Source organism: Coregonus clupeaformis, unplaced genomic scaffold, assembly GCF_020615455.1.
Source record: "Coregonus clupeaformis isolate EN_2021a unplaced genomic scaffold, ASM2061545v1 scaf0012, whole genome shotgun sequence".
NCBI lineage: Eukaryota > Metazoa > Chordata > Actinopteri > Salmoniformes > Salmonidae > Coregonus > Coregonus clupeaformis.
This window is the reverse complement of record NW_025533467.1, coordinates 1,148,125-1,167,112: the sequence shown is the minus strand read 5'-3', so window position 1 is coordinate 1,167,112 and position 18,988 is coordinate 1,148,125. Positions and strand designations below refer to the sequence as shown.

The 18,988-nt window shown below is 43.1% G+C and overlaps 1 protein-coding gene across 6 annotated transcripts; it reads right to left on the bottom strand.

The window, feature by feature from the left end:
• Positions 1–748: 748 nt before the first annotated feature.
• On the bottom strand, positions 749–13,855 carry LOC121545443 (glucose-6-phosphate 1-dehydrogenase). Of its 6 annotated transcripts, none has more exons than XM_041855975.2 (14): positions 13,717–13,855; positions 13,118–13,156; positions 10,566–10,687; positions 7,989–8,026; positions 7,709–7,817; positions 5,753–5,970; positions 5,375–5,536; positions 3,468–3,593; positions 3,262–3,355; positions 2,887–3,073; positions 2,405–2,640; positions 2,172–2,248; positions 1,885–1,977; positions 749–1,704 (listed from the first exon to the last, which is right to left on the bottom strand). In XM_041855975.2, exons 1-14 carry the CDS (start codon positions 13,724–13,726, stop codon positions 1,614–1,616), a joined length of 1,602 nt encoding a protein of 533 aa, XP_041711909.1. In that variant the 5' UTR covers positions 13,727–13,855; the 3' UTR covers positions 749–1,613. The 6 variants fall into 6 exon arrangements, with proteins under 6 accessions (XP_041711909.1, XP_041711910.1, XP_041711913.1 ...); XM_041855976.2 differs by having other exon boundaries at positions 5,375–5,533; XM_041855979.2 differs by lacking the exon at positions 13,717–13,855 and adding an exon at positions 13,641–13,716.
• Positions 13,856–18,988: the final 5,133 nt, after the last annotated feature.

The window sequence follows — 18,988 nt, the reverse complement described above, 5'->3', positions numbered from 1 at the left end:
GCCTTTGAATTTCACTGACATATGGCTTGCACAGTATGTTTGAAAAGAGTGCATGTCAAAAGAAAGATTTGCCTTTGAAATAAATAATTGATTTGTGTCGTGGCTGCCCTTTTCATTTGGCTACTTGTTCACATAAGCTTCTTGAGGGGAGTTTTATTCCGGTGATGGCAAGTTGTCAACTGGAATCTCAGCACTGTAGCTCACGTGGTCAGAATCAATTGTTGCGATTTGCATGGACAAGCACGTCAGAGCCAGGGAACAGAGAAGTAACATGAAACCTATAAAGAGTTTGACAGCAAAGTGAGAGGTACTGTGAATAAAACAGCTTCAGTACTGAAGAGCTACTGGCTGTGCAGGTTTTTTGTTCCAACCCAGCAGTAACAGGCTAACTTAAGGAATAAGTTAATTGCTTTAAAATTAGACTTGAGCAGTGATCATGGGGAAAGAAAGTTATCTGCGACAGTCAACCAAGCCAATTAGGCTAGGCACTTCACATGAAAATGCTGTGGCACCAAATCAACAAAGCCATTAATATATTTGTTCTTTACATGAGACAAACCGCCAAAATTGTAATACAAAGCAATGGAAAGCTATTTTTTATTGCACATATAAAAATAAAAAAACAGCAAAACCTTATTTTTTAGTTTAATAGGCTACACATGATCAAGTGTCACAAGAATGCAAGATACTTCTAGAGACCAACCCCTTAAAACACAAAATATCTGTATTAATGGAGACTGAACACAAAGAAATAAGACTGGTTTATTGCAAGTTGTGGAAATAACATGTGAATGTTCAATCTATAACATAGTATATCATTATAAAGACTGCATCATGTTGACCCTGTGACAGACCTTGCCGTAACTAAAATGTTGTCCGAAATCTGGACCTCTGCATCCACTTCACAGTCACAATAAGTATTATTACTATGCAACATGATTTCCTTGGTCCAAAATAGCTTGAGCAAAACAAAAGGATAACCTTAACAGTAAAAACAAAAAAACACCACCAATGTGGTATTTGTACGCTCCCCCTCAAGGTGTAAGACAGTGGGAAATTGTCTAGCCCATGCTTACATCCATTCAATGGCAGCAGTCCTATTCTCTACCCTTCTCCCAATCCTAAATTTGCACTTGTACACACTCCACCTTATGGAATGGACTAATATGAGGAGTATTTTGGAAACAAGTGGTGGAAGGGTAGCGAATCAGATCACAACCAAGCTTTTGAATCCATGAAGAGAAGTGAAAGAGTGCACACTTCAGGAAGAAGAGGGAGAAACAGAATTGGCCTAGTGTTGTTTTCTCTCTCGCTCCCTTCTTCCCCAGTGGTTAAGTGCTCCCTCCCGCCCTCCCAACTAGTTAAGACCTGATGGACACTAGTGACACCAGGTCACCGTACAGAGCATTCATGTAGTAGCTGAGACCTAGTCTATGTTCCAATACTTTTACATAGCTTCCTTTCCATACATCCATCCTAATCTCTCACTTGACTGTTGCCGTGACAGGTCTGGAAAGGAAAGAGCAATACAGCAGAAACTCCACAGACCCAAAGAAGACAAAAGTATTGGAACATGATGCTGCTCATTTACCCCGCTCTGGCCCCTCCCCCTCTCACAGTCTGTGGGGGTTGACCCATTTGTATGTTCCTTCATAGTGGAAACCGACCCTCTTTGAAAGCTCGTCTGCTTCTGTTGGACCCCGGCTAGGAAGAAGGAAAGGAACAAATCAATCACAAAATAACACCAAAAATATCACTGACAAATGAATGGGACTATTGACTTGCGATACTTCAAATCAAATGTATTGGACACATACACATGGTTAGCAGATGTTATTGCGAGTGTAGCGAAATGCTTGTTCAACTGTTAATGGTAAATCTTACCTTCCATATATGTAGGGGGTGGGGGGCGGCTTCTCGCTCTCGATCTGATGAAGGAGAGGCGTAAAGATCCTCCAGGCTTCCCTCAGCTCATCACTGAGTGAAAAGAGAAGACATAATGTAAAGAGAGTACCACACTGCAATGCAGCCAATGGGGGAAAGAAACCCTATGGCACCATCTTGTGAACATAATTATAATGCAGGTTCATGGTCTTATTTGCATAACACAAACACCATGGCAACAGAGGGGACTTCTGAGCGAGACAGACAGCCAAGACAGCCTGACTGACCTTCTGACAAAGTGCATCTGGCTGCCACAGAAGACGTCCAGGATGAGACGCTCGTAGGCGTCGGGCAACTTCACATCCTGAGGAGAGAAAAGATAACAGTGAAAATTATGTCAATATGGTTGAACATTGTGCCAGTATATGGGTTACTAAAATGTGAGCGTGGCGAGGTAGTGTGTGTGGGTGTCTGTTTTCTATGAATGATTGGGTGTGTGTGTGTTCATTCAGTATCTCACCTTATATCTGCTCTTGTATGTGAGGTCCAGCTCAGTCTCCTCGGGGTGGAAGTACACTCCTGGTTTCTTGCTCATCATCTTGGCGTAGACGGCCTCGTTGGGCTGCACACGCACCACCAGCTCATTCCTACGACACTGCGCTCCAAAGATGTCCCCCGGAACATCCGTGAATTGCAACCGCACCTCCGCTTTCCTCTCGTTCAGGGCTTTGCCACAACGCAGGATGAAGGGAACACCTTTGGAAGAACAGAGTTATTACAGTTATCTCTGAGGAGTGAGCTGGTTTGACCAGACAGTGAAAGCACAACAAGCAAGTCTGTGATAGAAAGAAAGCCGAGGTTCTCAATTGGTAGAGCATGGCGCTTGTAACGCCAGGGTAGTGGGTTCAATCCCCGGGACCACCCATATGTAAAAATGTATGCACACGACTGTAAGTCGCTTTGGATAAAAGCGTCTGCTAAATGGCATATTATTATTCTCACCATCCCAGCGCTCGTTGTGCACATAGAGCACAGCTGTGGTGAAGGTGGCCTGGGTGGAGCCTTTGGGTACAGTGGGGTCGTCAAGGTAACCCAGCTTGGCGTCCCCCTCTCCCTCTGGGTCACCAACGTACTGTCCCAACACCACATCTGACATGGTAATGGGGGCAATGCACTTCAGCACCTTCACCTGCAGGGGGAGACAGTGGTCAGGGAGAGAGTGAGTACAAAGTGATTGGTTTTAAGTCTACTTGTTTATTCTGTTTGGTTTTACTACCTATTAAAGATTGGTATCAGTCGTTTTCTGGACGGGGGCCAATGGTGGAGTCAAGTGAAGACATGTGTTTTGGGATTTAGTTTGTGTCCATGTTGCTGTACCTTTTCATCCCTGACATCATCAGAGCTGGTGGAGGCAGGCTTCTCCATGGCAACCAGCGAGAGCATCTGGAGCAAGTGGTTCTGCATGACATCCCTGAAAAAAATTTTTTATACAGAATTGAGGGTGATATAAGTTACAAACATGGCACAAATAAATGCCTTCATTGAGGTTTGATTTCATTGAGCACTAAGGCAGTTCTCCTCACCGGATGATTCCAAAGTCGTCAAAGTAGCCGCCCCGGCCCTGGGTGCCGAAGGGTTCTTTGAAGGTGAGGACCACACAAGCTATGCTGTCCCTGTTCCAGATAGGCCCAAAGATCCGGTTCCCAAACCTGGAATATTTACCACCGTTTAACCTCAGCCTTATTGACATGGACAAAGATGCAAACAACTGTCTGTGGCAAGGTTTATTCATGTTGTTCTCTCTCACTCCAAGCAAAGAGAGTGAGGGACAGAGACTGCAATAGAGAATAGAAAAACAGAGTGTAGCCTGTATTTGTCCTGTACAGTGGCTTGCGAAAGTATTCACCCCCCTTGGCATTTTTCCTATTTTGTTGCCTTACAACCTAGAATTTAAATGGATTTTTTTGGGGGTTTGTATCATTTGATTTACACAACATGTCTACCACTTTGAAGATGCAAAATATTTATTATTGTGAAACAAACAAGAAATAAGACAAAGAAACAGAGAACTTGAGCGTGCATAACTATTCACCCCCCCTGAGTCAATACTTTGTAGAGCCACCTTTTGCAGCAATTACAGCCGCAAGTCTCTTGGGGTATGTCTCTATAAGCATGGCACATCTAGCCACTGGGATTTTTTCCCCATTCTTCAACGGCAAAACTGCTCCAGCTCCTTCAAGTTGGATGGGTTCCGCTGGTGTACAGCAATCTTTAAGTCATACCACAGATTATCAATTGGATTGAGGTCTGGGCTTTGACTAGGCCATTCCAAGACATTTCAATGTTTCCCCTTAAACCACTCGAGTGTTGCTTTAGCAGTATGCTTAGGGTCATTGTCCTGCTGGAAGGTGAACCTCCGTCCCAGTCTCAAATCTCTGGAAGACTGAAACAGGTTTCCCTCAAGAATTTCCCTGTATTTAGCGCCATCCATCATTCCTTCAATTATGACCAGTTTCCCAGTCCCTGCCGATGAAAAACATCCCCACAGCATGATGCTGCCACCACCATGCTTCACTGTGGGGATGGTATTCTCAGGGTGATGAGAGACAGACATAGCGTTTTCCTTGATGGCCAAAAATCTCAATCTGACCAGAGTACCTTCTTCCATATGTTTGGGGGAGTATCCCACATACATTTTGGCGAACACCAAACGTGTTTGATAATTTTTTTCTTTAAGCAATGGCTTTTTTCTAGCCACTCTTCCGTAAAGCCCAGCTCTGTGGAGTGTACAGTTTAAAGTGGTCCTATGGAGAGATACTTCAATCTCCGCTGTGTAGCTTTGCAGCTCTTTCAGGGTTATCTTTGGTCTCTTTGTTGCCTCTCTGATTAATGCCCTTCTTGCCTGGTCCGTGAGTTTTGGTGGTCGGCCCTCTCTTGGCAGGTTTGTTGTGGTGCCATATTCTTTCAATTTTTTAATAATGGATTTAAAATGGTGTTCCGTGGGATGTTCAAAGTTTCGGATATTTTTTTATAACCCAACCCTGATCTGTACTTCTCCACAACTTTGTCCCTGACCTGTTTGGAGAGCTCCTTGGTCTTCATGGTGCCGCTTGCTTGGTGTTGCCCCTTGCTTAGTTGGCCTTTAAGAACAGGTGTATATATACTGAGATCATGTGACACTTAAATAAAGTCCACCTGTGTGCAATCTAACTAATTATGTGACTTCTGAAGGTAATTGGTTGCACCAGATCTTATTTAGGGGCTTCATAGCAAAGGGGGTGAATACATATACACGCACCACTTTTCCGTTATTTATTTTGGATAATTATTTCAAACAAGTTATTTTTTTCATTTCACTTCACCAATTTTGACTATTTTGTGTATGTCCATTACATGAAATCCAAATAAAAATCCATTTAAATTACAGGTTGTAATGCAACAAAATAGGAAAAACGCCAAGGGGGATGAATACTTTTGCAAGGCACTGTACCTGAGGACCATGAGGTTCTGCACCATCTCCTTGCCCAGGTAGTGGTCTATGCGGTAGATCTGGTCCTCAGTGAACAGGGAAGAGAGGTGGGTGGACAGCTCCTCTGAGCTCTGCAGGTCACGACCAAATGGCTTCTCCACAATCACCCTGTTCCAGCCCCTACTAAAAACACACAGATAGGAGGGGAGGTAAGCATGTTTTGGTTATTAAACAGCGGAAGAGGGGAAAGCTAATCTAATGAGCAACTCTCCCCAGACAAGACCAATTACATAAAGCAAGTGGATTAAATATGACCAGGCCTGTTCCAGTCCCTAGCAACACCACAGAAGAGGATTGAGAGGAGAGGCAGTCAGAGCAAGACATGACAGGGTTACTGACTTGGTACTCATGCAGTGGTGCTTGATGTTTTTGGTGACGTCGTGGTAGACGCTGGGCGGCAGGGCGAGGTAGAAGAGGCGGTTGGCCTCGCTCCCCCCAGGCAGGGACAACAGGTGGGTGTGGAGGTTGGAGAAGGCACTCTCCTCCGTGTACTTCCCACTGACATAAGAGTTACGGCTGAAGAACACCGACAACCGCTCCGCCTCAGAGTCTGCCACCTGGGACCACAGAGAGATAGTAATGCTGTCATATGTCTATGGTTTTAACATGCATACAGTGGGGGAAAAAGTATTTAGTCAGCCACCAATTGTGCAAGTTCTCCCACTTAAAAAGATGAGAGAGGCCTGTACTTTTCATCATAGGTACAGGTCAACTATGACAGACAAATTGAGAGAAAGAAAATCCAGAAAATCACATTGTAGGATTTTTAATGAATTTATTGGCAAATTATGGTGGAAAATAAGTATTTGGTCAATAACAAAAGTTTCTCAATACTTTGTTATATACCCTTTGTTGGCAATGACACAGGTCAAACGTTTTCTGTAAGTCTTCACAAGGTTTTCACACACTGTTGCTGGTATTTTGGCCCATTCCTCCATGCAGATCTCCTCTAGAGCAGTGATGTTTTGGGGCTGTCGCTGGGCAACACGGACTTTCAACTCCCTCCAAAGATTTTCTATGGGGTTGAGATCTGGAGACTGGCTAGGCCACTCCAGGACCTTGAAATGCTTCTTACGAATCCACTCCGTTGCCCGGGCGGTGTGTTTGGGATCATTGTCATGCTGAAAGACCCAGCCACGTTTCATCTTCAATGCCCTTGCTGATGGAAGGAGGTTTTCACTCAAAATCTCACGATACATGGCCCCATTAATTCTTTCCTTTACACGGATCAGTCGTCCTGGTCCCTTTGCAGAAAAACAGCCCCAAAGCATGATGTTTCCACCCCCATGCTTCACAGTAGGTATGGTGTTCTTTGGATGCAACTCAGCATTCTTTGTCCTTCAAACACGACTGAGTTGAGTTTTTACCAAAAAGTTATATTTTGGTTTCATTTGACCATATGACATTCTCCCAATCCTCTTCTGGATCATCCAAATGCACTCTAGCAAACTTCAGACGGGCCTGGACATGTACTGGCTTAAGCAGGGGGGACACGTCTGGCACTGCAGGATTTGAGTCCCTGGCGGCGTAGTGTGTTACTGATGGTAGGCTTTGTTACTTTGGTCCCAGCTCTCTGCAGGTCATTCACTAGGTCCCCCCGTGTGGTTCTGGGATTTTTGCTCACCGTTCGTGTGATCATTTTGACACCACAGGGTGAGATCTTGCGTGGAGCCCCAGATCGAGGGAGATTATCAGTGGTCTTGTATGTCTTCCATTTCCTAATAATTGCTCCCACAGTTGATTTCTTCAAACCAAGGTCCTTACCTATTGCAGATTCAGTCTTCCCAGCCTGGTGCAGGTCTACACTTTTGTTTCTGGTGTCCTTTGACAGCTCTTTGGTCTTGGCCATAGTGGAGTTTGGAGTGTGACTGTTTGAGGTTGTGGACAGGTGTCTTTTATACTGATAACAAGTTCAAACAGGTGCCATTAATACAGGTAACGAGTGGAGGACAGAGGAGCCTCTTAAAGAAGAAGTTACAGGTCTGTGAGAGCCAGAAATCTTGCTTGTTTGTAGGTGACCAAATACTTATTTTCCACCATAATTTGCAAATAAATTCATTGAAAATCCTACAATGTGATTTTCTGGATTTTTTTTCTCTCAATTTGTCTGTCATAGTTGACGTGTACCTATGATGAAAATTACAGGCCTCTCATCTTTTTAAGTGGGAGAACTTGCACAATTGGTGGCTGACTAAATACTTTTTTCCCCCACTGTACATATGCATTAACTCACTCAGTGTAGAAAATGTGGATCAATGTGTAATGCTAGATAATGTGTTGATGGGAAAGAATCACCTTCATATAGGGCATGGAGGCATTTTTGATGGCATCCACCGTGAGGTCTGAGCGGGCAAAGCCCACAAAGTGAGTCTGTTCAGGGAGGAGACCATCTCTAAACAACCACCTGAGTGAGGGGGGGAGAACAGAAAGGAGGCTCATTAGACAGGAGTTTTTACTCATCACTTGACAACTCAGAGAAAAAGAGGGGTTGACTGCTTATTACACGAAAATCCAGTGCAAACAGCTGCCCTGTGATAGACTTCTCATTTTAAGACTAAAGAGGCTGCACACTCACCATAGAGTTGGGTAGATTTTCTTTTTGGCTAGATCCCCCTAAAGAGAAACATATGAACATTATTAACACAAAACCAGATTAGTCACCTCTACAATGTTGACTGAAACAGAGGCTAGCTTGGCACTACAGGCAGACCGTTCATTCAGGTCTGTCAGTGTGGTGATTATTAGTACAGTGACTTACAATTAGTGCATTCATCTTAAAATAGCTAGGTGAGACAACATCACAATTGTATAAAGTACATTTTCCCTCAAAGTATTTATCAGCAAAGTGTGTGTGTGTGTGTGTGTGTGGGGGTCATAGTGAGAGTTACTTAAGACACTTTTCAAAGAGGTAAGGTTGACGTTTTCAAAAGATGGGTAGGGACTCCGCTGTCCTGACTTTAGGGGGAAGCTTGTGCCACCATTGGGGTGCCAGGACAGAGAAGAGCTTGGACTGGGCTGAGCGGGAGCTGCCCTCCTGTAGGGGTGGGAGGGCCAAGAGACCAGAGGTGGCAGTACAGAGTGCTCGGATTGGGATGTAGGGTTTGAGCATAGCCTGAAGGTAAGGAGGTGCAGTTCCCCTTGCTGCTCCGTAGGCAAGCACCATGGTCTTGAAGATGATGCGAGCTTCGACTGGAACCTAGTGGAGTATGCGGAGGAGCGTGGTGACATTGGAGAACATAGGGAGGTTGAACACCAAGCGGGCTTTGTTTGCCACTTGTTTGTCATTTGGGGGAAAACTTAAACATAATAATCATCCGAATGGCCTTATGGACTATTATTTGTGTCCTATTCCAGTGAGTTGTTGTGTCTTTAATGACTCAATGGGTTACACCTTTAAACTGATATGCATTAGCCTATGCCCCAGTCTGTCCGTGACTAATGGCCTTCTGTCCCGCCTCAGCTGAGAGAAAAATCCAAACTGAGGGTGACTTGACAAATACCCTCCAATCACATTTCTCTCGTCATTCTTCAGTTAATCAGTGAATATTCAGTGAATATTTACTAACCGTTTAAATTGGCACAGTGACTATAATGAGGCCATGTCGAGTGAGGTGGTGTGTGTGCCTGCGGTGTGTTTTTGTGTGCATGTAACACCAGCTGGTGATTGGTGTGTGCTTGCTGAGTGTCAAGGACAGACTGCAGCATTGCACACAAAGCATATTTTACAGTAACCTATGTAGTAGTACATCACTGTTCCCAAAAACCACCATAGACACCACAAGGCTATGCCTTACCACCATTACCCTTCCCCCATCCTGATTCCCAACATGCTTCTCTATTACCTTCATTATGAAAGGAAACTGCACTATTCAGCTCTCACACCACTCCTTTCAACCAAGAGAAAATAGAGTGGGAGAACCTAGCCTAGATGGAAAAGTGGGCGGAAGAATGAAACATCTGAGCTACTCTTCGACAGTACAGTTTATCAGTTAACTGGGCAGGTGTTACAGGCCAGTAGAGAAGAAGGAAACATGAAAAAACAGTGTAGGCCTAAAGAGGAGGGTGACATTTCTAGAGAAGGAAATACTGTAAGAAAATACAACTTCAAAGTGACTGGACTGAGTCACTGAATTGATCATCCTTGTAGGTACAGATAGGAGGAGAGAATTAATGGCTATGGGAAATATGACATTCTGACTCGTTAGGCTCTCTCTATGTGACTGGGGAACATACAGTCAGTCAGCTGAGTTGGTCAACAAAATATCAGTTCATACACTATGATTGGCCAACAAACTGTCTTTGCGCAACATGATTGACTAACAAACTGTTTGAGCTGACCATGATTGGCTAACAAACGGTCTGTGTCCAAACCATAATGTCAAGGTTCATGATTGTTGGTTCTCTTTGTATCAAGGCCAGACTACAGAGAGCTGAAGTGTTTCTGGGGTTGCTTAGTTACTCAAGCTCTGTGTAATGTGTCTCAATGAAATTTCTACATTTCCTCAAACAGTCATGTGCAACCCCTCTTGTCCGTTTTGAGGTTTCAACACACCGTTCTCACTAAATATGTTCCCTTCTCTGTCCACCTAAAATCTATTATAAAGTGTTTATAAAATAGGTATAACTGAACAAAAAATAACAATGATTCTGGGAAAATACTCATTATATGTGCCTAGGCCAAATGTATCCTAATATATGCAGTTTGGTAGCCTACATTTAGTAAATAGTTAATCTAATGCAAATTTGATCGATCTTGAACTACCTCAGAATGGATTACTGGTTTCATTTCATCATATTGGTCCTGTGTGGCTCAGCCGGTAGAGCATGGCGCTTGCAATGCCAAAGGTTGTGGGTTCGATTCCTGCTGGGGCCGCCATATGTAAAATGTATTCACGCATGACTGTAAGTTGGTTTGGATAAAAGCGTCTTAAATGGCACACATTTTCAGAGAATTTCATAACCTCAAGTGATTCACTTATTTTATCAATGACTCTCTAAAATATGCATCCAACACACACATGCATTCACAACTTTTGTAATTATAAAAATAAAATTGCCTGTGCTGTGGAGTGCCAAAACTTGCAGGGTCATTCATCAATAATCAAAGTAGCCTCTAATTCCCCCACATTCCCTCGCATCTTCCCTATCTCACCGATGCTCCCATGATGATGAAGATGTGAGCGTCAGACTGATGGAACTCTTCATCCTCATGCAGCTCCTTCCGCAGCTCCCCGAACACCTCAGACCGAGAGAGGGGAATGGCACTCATTTTTCCTAGGCAAAGGTAAATGTCAAAAACAAGTTATTATCAAGAACAAGATTGGCCTAACCAGGGAACTTGAACAGCCTAGAGTCTATAAAACCATCATAAACACAAATAATATGATAAAGGTATTACACAGCCATTTGTTCAGTACTGCATTATACACATTTGGTAAAGAATAGGCCTACCCTTTCTGGTCATAGGCTGATAGGAAATAATCAAGATGTATTGTGTGCCACCTTCAAAAACAGTACTCTTATCTTACCTACAGTGGGGAGAACAAGTATTTGATACACTGCCGATTTTGCAGGTTTTCCTACTTACAAAGCATGTAGAGGTCTGTAATTTTTATCATAGGTACACTTCAACTGTGAGAGACGGAATCTAAAACAAAAATCCAGAAAATCACATTGTATGATTTTTAAGTAATTCATTTGCATTTTATTGCATGACATAAGTATTTGATACATCAGAAAAGCAGAACTTAATATTTGGTACAGAAACCTTTGTTTGCAATTACAGAGATCATACGTTTCCTGTAGGTCTTGACCAGGTTTGCACACACTGCAGCAGGGATTTTGGCCCACCCCTCCATACAGACCTTCTCCAGATCCTTCAGGTTTCGGGGCTGTCGCTGGGCAATACGGACTTTCAGCTCCCTCCAAAGATGTTCTATTGGGTTCAGGTCTGGAGACTGGCTAGGCCACTCCAGGACCTTGAGATGCTTCTTACGGAGCCACTCCTTAGTAGCCCTGGCTGTGTGTTTTGGGTCGTTGTCATGCTGGAAGACCCAGCCACGACCCATCTTCAATGATCTTACTGAGGGAAGGAGGTGGTTGGCCAAGATCTCGCGATACATGGCCCTATCCATCCTCCCCTCAATATGGTGCAGTCGTCCTAGCATCCCCAAAGAATGATGTTTCCACCTCCATGCTTCACGGTTGGGATGGTGTTCTTGGGGTTGTACTCATCCTTCTTCTTCCTCCAAACACGGCGAGTGGAATTTAGACCAAAAAGCTATATTTTTGTCTCATCAGACCACATGACCTTCTCCCATTCCTCCTCTGGATCATCCAGATGGTCTATGGCAAACTTCAGACGGGCCTGGACATGCGCTGGCTTGAGCAGGGGGACCTTGCGTGCGCTGCAGGATTTTAATCCATGACGGCGTAGTGTGTTGCTAATGGTTTTCTTTGAGACTGTGGTCCCAGCTCTCTTCAGGTCATTGACCAGGTCCTGCCGTGTAGTTCTGGGCTGATCCCTCACCTTCCTCATGATCATTGATGCCCCACGAGGTGAGATCTTGCATGGAGCCCCAGACCGAGGGTGATTGACCGTCATCTTGAACTTCTTCCATTTTCTAATAATTGCGCCAACAGTTGTTGCCTTCTCACCAAGCTGCTTGCCTATTGTCCTGTAGCCCATCCCAGCCTTGTGCAGGTCTACAATTTTATCCCTGATGTCCTTACACAGCTCTCTGGTCTTGGCCATTGTGGAGAGGTTGGAGTCTGTTTGATTGAGTGTGTGGACAGGTGTCTTTTATACAGGTAACGAGTTCAAACAGGTGCAGTTAATACAGGTAATGAGTGGAGAACAGGAGGGCTTCTTAAAGAAAAACTAACAGGTCTGTGAGAGCCGGAATTCTTACTGGTTGGTAGGTGATCAAATACTTATGTCATGCAATAAAATGCAAATTAATTACTTAAAAATCATACAATGTAATTTTCTGGATTTTTGTTTTAGATTCCATCTCTCACAGTTGAAGTGTACCTATGATAAAAATTACAGACCTCTACATGCTTTGTATGTAGGAAAACCTGCAAAATCGGCAGTGTATCAAATACTTGTTCTCCCCACTGTACATAGCAACGGGTTATAACTAAGTCCTGGTTTAGCACCTCTTCTAAATCAAGATACATTGTTTCTATACACTGAGTGTACAAAACATTAAGAACACCTGCTCTTTCCATGACAGACTGACCAAGTGAAAGCTATGATCCCTTATTGATGTCACTTGTTAAATCCACTTCAAATCAGTGTAGATATAGGGAGAGACAGGTTAAAATAATGATTTTTAAGCCTCGAGACATGGCTTGTGTGTGTGCCATTCAGAGTGTGAATGGGCAAAGAAACAGATTTAAGTGCCTTTGAACAGAGTATGGTAATTGGTGCCAGGCGTCAAGAACTGCAACACTGCTGGGTTTTTTACGCTCAACAGTTTCCGTGTGTATCATGAACGGTCCACCACCCAAAGGAGGGAGGGGGGCGCAATATTAGGAAGGTGTTCCTAATGTTTGGTATACTCAGTGTATATAGTTATTCTGTCACATAATCTGGAAGTAGAATAGACAAGATCAATAAAATAAGCACACATCTACAAGATTCTTTATGCAAGACGAGACATGTTACATCACTATTTCTGTAAGCTACAGTAATCATACCAGTTCCTTGTTGTGCAATGGCAACACTGGCAGGTCTCTCTTGGGTCAGGTAACGTTAGAGGACCCACACGAGCAGGGAGAGGGGTCAACGGTCCAAAATTGTTATATTAAATACAAATTTACAGACTGCGCACATAAGCGTTCTCTGCTTTGCAGACACACATAGTGACAACACACCATCAACTATAATGTTATTAGCCAAATCCTCAGCCCAATCCCGTATTTAAAATGGCCAAACCTAGCTAGCCGTGCTGTGACCACTGAAATAATACTGACTGGGCACATGTATTTACCTCGGCACGCTAACTAGCCGAATTTGCACCTGTAACGTTACAAGGTAAATTAGCTAGCAAGCAAACTATGCATGCTCTGTACACAATATTTGGATCTAGGTTACCCATCAAAGTAACTAGCTATAAATTACACAAGTTTCTTTAATGACACATACCATACTGCCACTAAAACATCCCATCACGTTCGTGGCTGTTTTGACAGCATGACAATAATGTAGCAGCAAAATTACCTGCTAGCGCGCGGCCAACTGTCAAGCTGTTCGTAAGCAGACGAATACCTTTACAAAACAAAATACGTTTACTTACTTCCAGCCATTTCCAAATCAAACTATTAGCTGAGAATGTTTCGATAACAGAGCTATCCTCGCCCGATACTTCCGTAAATGTACAAGCCCCAAAATGTATTGCAGTTTCTTTCGTCCCTGTCGAACTGACACAATCGAATTCAGTGATTTTATTGGTTTAGAGAGGAACTCACCAGCGCTCGAGCCACTTCCCATCACTGTGGGCTCCAATGACGTCACATTTCCAAGTCCCACAAAAAGATGGGTGGGGCGTGGTTATCTGTACACTCTTCAGAGAAAAAACACCAATAAAAGTGAAGAAATAGCCCTGACTGACATGCGAGTGTATATGTAGGAGAGGGGCTAGTTTGACCAACCTGGGTCAACTACCGGACAATATACTTTCTGGGATTATAAATACAGTAATGTATAAACCACATGAACATGGAAGAGACACGAAACACTGCTAATTCTAAATAATAAACGTAAGTCAACAGATCATCAGCTGGTATGGAAGATCCTTGTTAGTCCACTATCTGGAAATACTTCCTTTCACAGGAGAACATAAGAATTTATCTGCTTATGCTTGATTTCATCATCCATGCCACACACAGTATTGCCTACACATATACAGTGGGGGAAAAAAGTATTTAGCCACCAATTGTGCAAATTCTCCCACTTAAAAAGATGAGGCCTGTAATTTTCATCATAGGTACAAGTCAACTATGACAGACAAAATGAGGAAAAAAAATTCCAGAAAATCACATTGTAGGATTTTTTTATGAATTTATTTAAAAATTATGGTGGAAAATAAGTATTTGGTCAATAACAAAAGTTTCTCAATACTTTGTTATATACCCTTTGTTGGCAATGACACAGGTCAAACCTTTTCTGTAAGTCTTCACAAGGTTTTCACACACTGTTGCTGGTATTTTGGCCCATTCCTCCATGCAGATCTCCTCTAGAGCAGTGATGTTTTGGGGCTGTCGCTGGGCAACACAGACTTTCAACTCCCTCCAAAGATTTTCTATGGGGTTGAGATCTGGAGACTGGCTAGGCCACTCCAGGACCTTGAAATGCTTCTTACGAATCCACTCCTTCATTGCCCGGGCGGTGTGTTTGGGATCATTGTCATGCTGAAAGACCCAGCCACGTTTCATCTTCAATGCCCTTGCTGATGGAAGGAGGTTTTCACTCAAAATCTCACGATACATGGCCCCATTCATTCAAGACTCGAGGCTGTAATCGATGCCAAAGGTGCTTCAACAAAGTCCTGAGTAAAATGTCTGAATACTTATGCAATATTTCTTAACCTGTTTTTTGCTTTGTCATTATGGGATATTGTGTGTAGATTGAGGGGGGGGAAAACAATTTAGTCAATTTTAGAATAAAGCTGTAACGTAAAAAAAATGTGGTATGAATACTTTCTGAATGCACTGTGTATATACAGTCGTATGAAAAAGTTTGGGCACCCCTGACAAATAAATAAATAAATGTATATATATATATATATATATTTATTTTTTAGGGGGTGTTTGGATCAGCAATTTCATTTTGAGCTATCAAATAACTGATGGACCAAGTAATATTTCAGTAGTGAAATTAGGTTTATTGGATTAAAAGAAAATGTGCAATATGCATCAAAACGAAATTAGACAGGTGCATAGATTTGGGCACCCCAACAGAAAAATCACATCAATATTTAGTAGAGCCTCCTTTTGCTAAAATAACAGCCTCTAGATGCTTCCTATAGCCTCTAATGAGTGTTTGGATTCTGGATGAAGGTATTGTGGACCATTCCTCCTTACAAAACATCTCCAGTTCAGTTAGGTTTGATGGTTGCCGAGCATGGACAGCCCGCTTCAAATCATCCCACAGATTCTCAATGATATTCAGGTCTGGGGACTGGGATGGCCATTCCAGAACATTGTACTTGTTCGTCTGCATAAATGCCTGGGTAGATTTTGAGCTGTGTTTTGGGTCGTTGTCTTGTTGAAATATCCAGCCCCAGCGTAACTTCAACATTGTGACTGATTCTTCAACATCATTCCCAAGAATCTGCTGATATTGAGTGGAATCCATGCGACCCTAAACTTTAACAAGATTCCCAGTACCGGCACTGTCCCCACCAAATTTTACTGTGGGTAGCAAGTGTTTTTCTTGGAACGCTGTGTTATTTTGCCGCCATGCATAACGCCCCTTGTTATGACCAAATAACTCAATCTTTGTTTCATCAGTCCACAGCACCTTATTCCAAAATGAAGCTGGCTTGTCCAAATGTGCATTTGCATACCTCAAGCGACTGTGGCGTGTGTGCAGAAAAGGCTTCTTCCGCATCACTCTCCCGTACAGCTTCTCCTTGTGCAAAGTGCGCTGAATTGTTGAACGATGCAGTGACACCATCTGCAGCAAGATGATGTTGTAGGTCTTTGGAGGTGGTCTGTGGGCTGTTTTTGACCGTTCTCACCATCCTTCGCCTTTGCCTCTCCGATATTTTACTTGGCCTGCCACTACTGGCCTTAACAATAACTGTGCCTGTGGTCTTCCATTTCCTCACTATGTTCCTCACAGTGGACACTGACAGTTTACATCTCTGCGATAGCTTTTTGTAGCCTTCCCCTAAAACATAATGTTGAACAATCTTTGTTTTCAGGTCATTTGAGTGTTTTTTTGAGGCCCCCATGTTGCCACTCTTCAGAGGAGAGTCAAAGAGAACAACAACTTGCAATTGGCCACCTTAAATACCTTTTCTCATGATTGGATGCACTTGTCTATGAAGTTCAAGGCTTAATGAGCTCACCAAACCAATTGTGTGTTCCAATTAATCAGTGCTAAGTAGTTACAGGTATTCAAATCAACAGAATGACAAGGGTGCCCACATTTTTGCATAGCCTATTTTTCACATCTGATTTAATTTCATACAACTTAATATTGCTACGCTAAAGATCTTTGTCTGGACAATACCCCAGTACTCAGCTTTTATTAGAAAATGAATGGCATGCCACTGTGATCATTTTCTGTGACGACAGAGTAAATTATTATGCAGCCTCAGAGGGGTGCCCAACATTTTTCATACGACTGTATGTATATATAGAGATATATATACACACACAGTTGAAGTAGGAAGTTTACATACACTTAGGTTGGCGTTATTAAAACTAGTTTTTCAACCACTCCACAAACTATAGTTTTGGCAAGTCGGTTAGGACATCTACTTGTGCATGACACAAGTAATTTTTCCAACAATTGTTTACAGACAGATTATTGCACTTATAATTCACTGTTTCACAATTCCAGTGGGTCAGAAGTTTAAATACACTAAGTTGACTGTGCGTTTAAACAGCTTGGAAAATTCCAGAAAATGATGTCATGGCTTTAGAAGCTTCTGATGGGCTAATTGACATCATTCGAGTCAATTGGAGGTGTGCCTGTGGATGCATTTCAAGGCCTACCTTCAAACTCAGTGCCTCTTTGCTTGACATCATGGGAAAATCAAAAGAAATCAGCCAAGACCTCAGAAAAAAATGGTAGACCTCCACAAGTCTGGTTCATCCTTGGGAGCAATTTTCAAACACCTGAAGGTACCACGTTCATCTGTACAAACAACAGTACGCAAGTATAAACACAATGGGACCACACCGCCGTCATACCGCTCAGGAAGGAGACGCGTTCTGTCTCCTAGAGATGAACGTACTTTGGTGCGAAAAGTGCAAATCAATCCCAGAACAACATCAAAGGACCTTGTGAAGATGCTGGAGGAAACAGGTACAAAAGTATCTATATCCACAGTAAAACAAGTCCTATATCGACATAACCTGAAAGGCCGCTCAGCAAGGAAGAAGCCACTGCTCCAAAACCGCCACTCCGGTTTGCAACCGCACATGGGGACAAAGATTGTACTTTTTGGAAAAATGTCCTCTGGTCTGATGAAACAAAAATAGAACTGTTTGGCCATAATGACCATCGTTATGTTTGGAAGAAAAAGGGGGACTCTTGCAAGCCGAAGAACACCATCCCAACCGTGAAGCACGGGGGTGGCAGCATCATGCTGTGGGGGTGATTTACTGCAGGAGGGACTGCTGCACTTCACAAAACAGATGGCATCATGAGGAAGGAAGATTATTTGTATATATTGAAGCAACATCTCAAGACATCAGTCAGGAAGTTTAAGCTTGTTCGCAAATGGGTCTTCCAAATGGACAATGACCCCAAGCATACTTCCAAAGTTGTGGCAAAATGGCTTAAGGACAACAAAGTCAAGGTACTGGAGTGGCCATCACAAAGCCCTGACCTCATTCCTATAGAAAATGTGTGGGCAGAACTGAAAAAGCATGTGCGAGCAAGGAGGCCTACAAACCTGACTCAGTTACACCAGCTCTGTCAGGAGGAATGGGCCAAAATTCACCCAACTTATTGTGGGAAGCTTGTGGAAGGCTACCTGAAACTTTTGACCCAAGTTTAAATTGTTTAAGGCAATGCTACCAAATACTAATTGAGTGTATGTAAACTTCTGACCCACTGGGAATGTGATGAAAGAAATAAAAGCTGAAATAAATCTCTGCTATTATTCTGACATTTCACATTCTTAAAATAAAGTGGTGATCCTAACTGACCTAAGACAAGGCATTTTTACTAGGATTAAATGTCAGGAATTGTGAAAAACTGAGTTTAAATGTATTTGTACAATTTTCAGCTTTGCCCAACACCTGGTCGTCTAATGGTTAGACGGAGACCTGGAGAGGCCTACAAGCCAGTGTCTCGCACCCACTGTGAAATTTCGTGGAGGATCGGTGATGATCTGGGGGTGATTCAGCAAGGCTGGAATCGGGCAGATTTGTCTTTGTGAAGGACGCATGAATCAAGCCACGTACAAGGTTGTCCTGGAAGAAAACTTGCTTCCTTTTGCTCTGACATTGTTCCCCAACACTGAGGATTGGTTTTTCCAGCAGGACAATGTGCCATGCCACACAGCCAGGTCAATCAAGGTGTGGATGGAGGACCACCAGATCAAGACCCTGTTATGGCCAGCCCAATCTCCAGACCTGAACCCCATTGAAAACTTCTGGAATGTGATCAAGAGGAAGATGGATGATCACAAGCCATCAAACAAAGCCGAGCTGCTTGAATATTTGCGCCAGGAGTGGCATAAAGTCACCCAACATCAATGTGAAAGACTGGTGGAGAGCATGCCAAGACGCATAAAAGCTGTGATTGAAAATCGGGGTTATTCCACCAAATATTGATTTCTGAACTCTTCCTACGTTAAAACATTACTATTGTGTTTAAAAATTAAC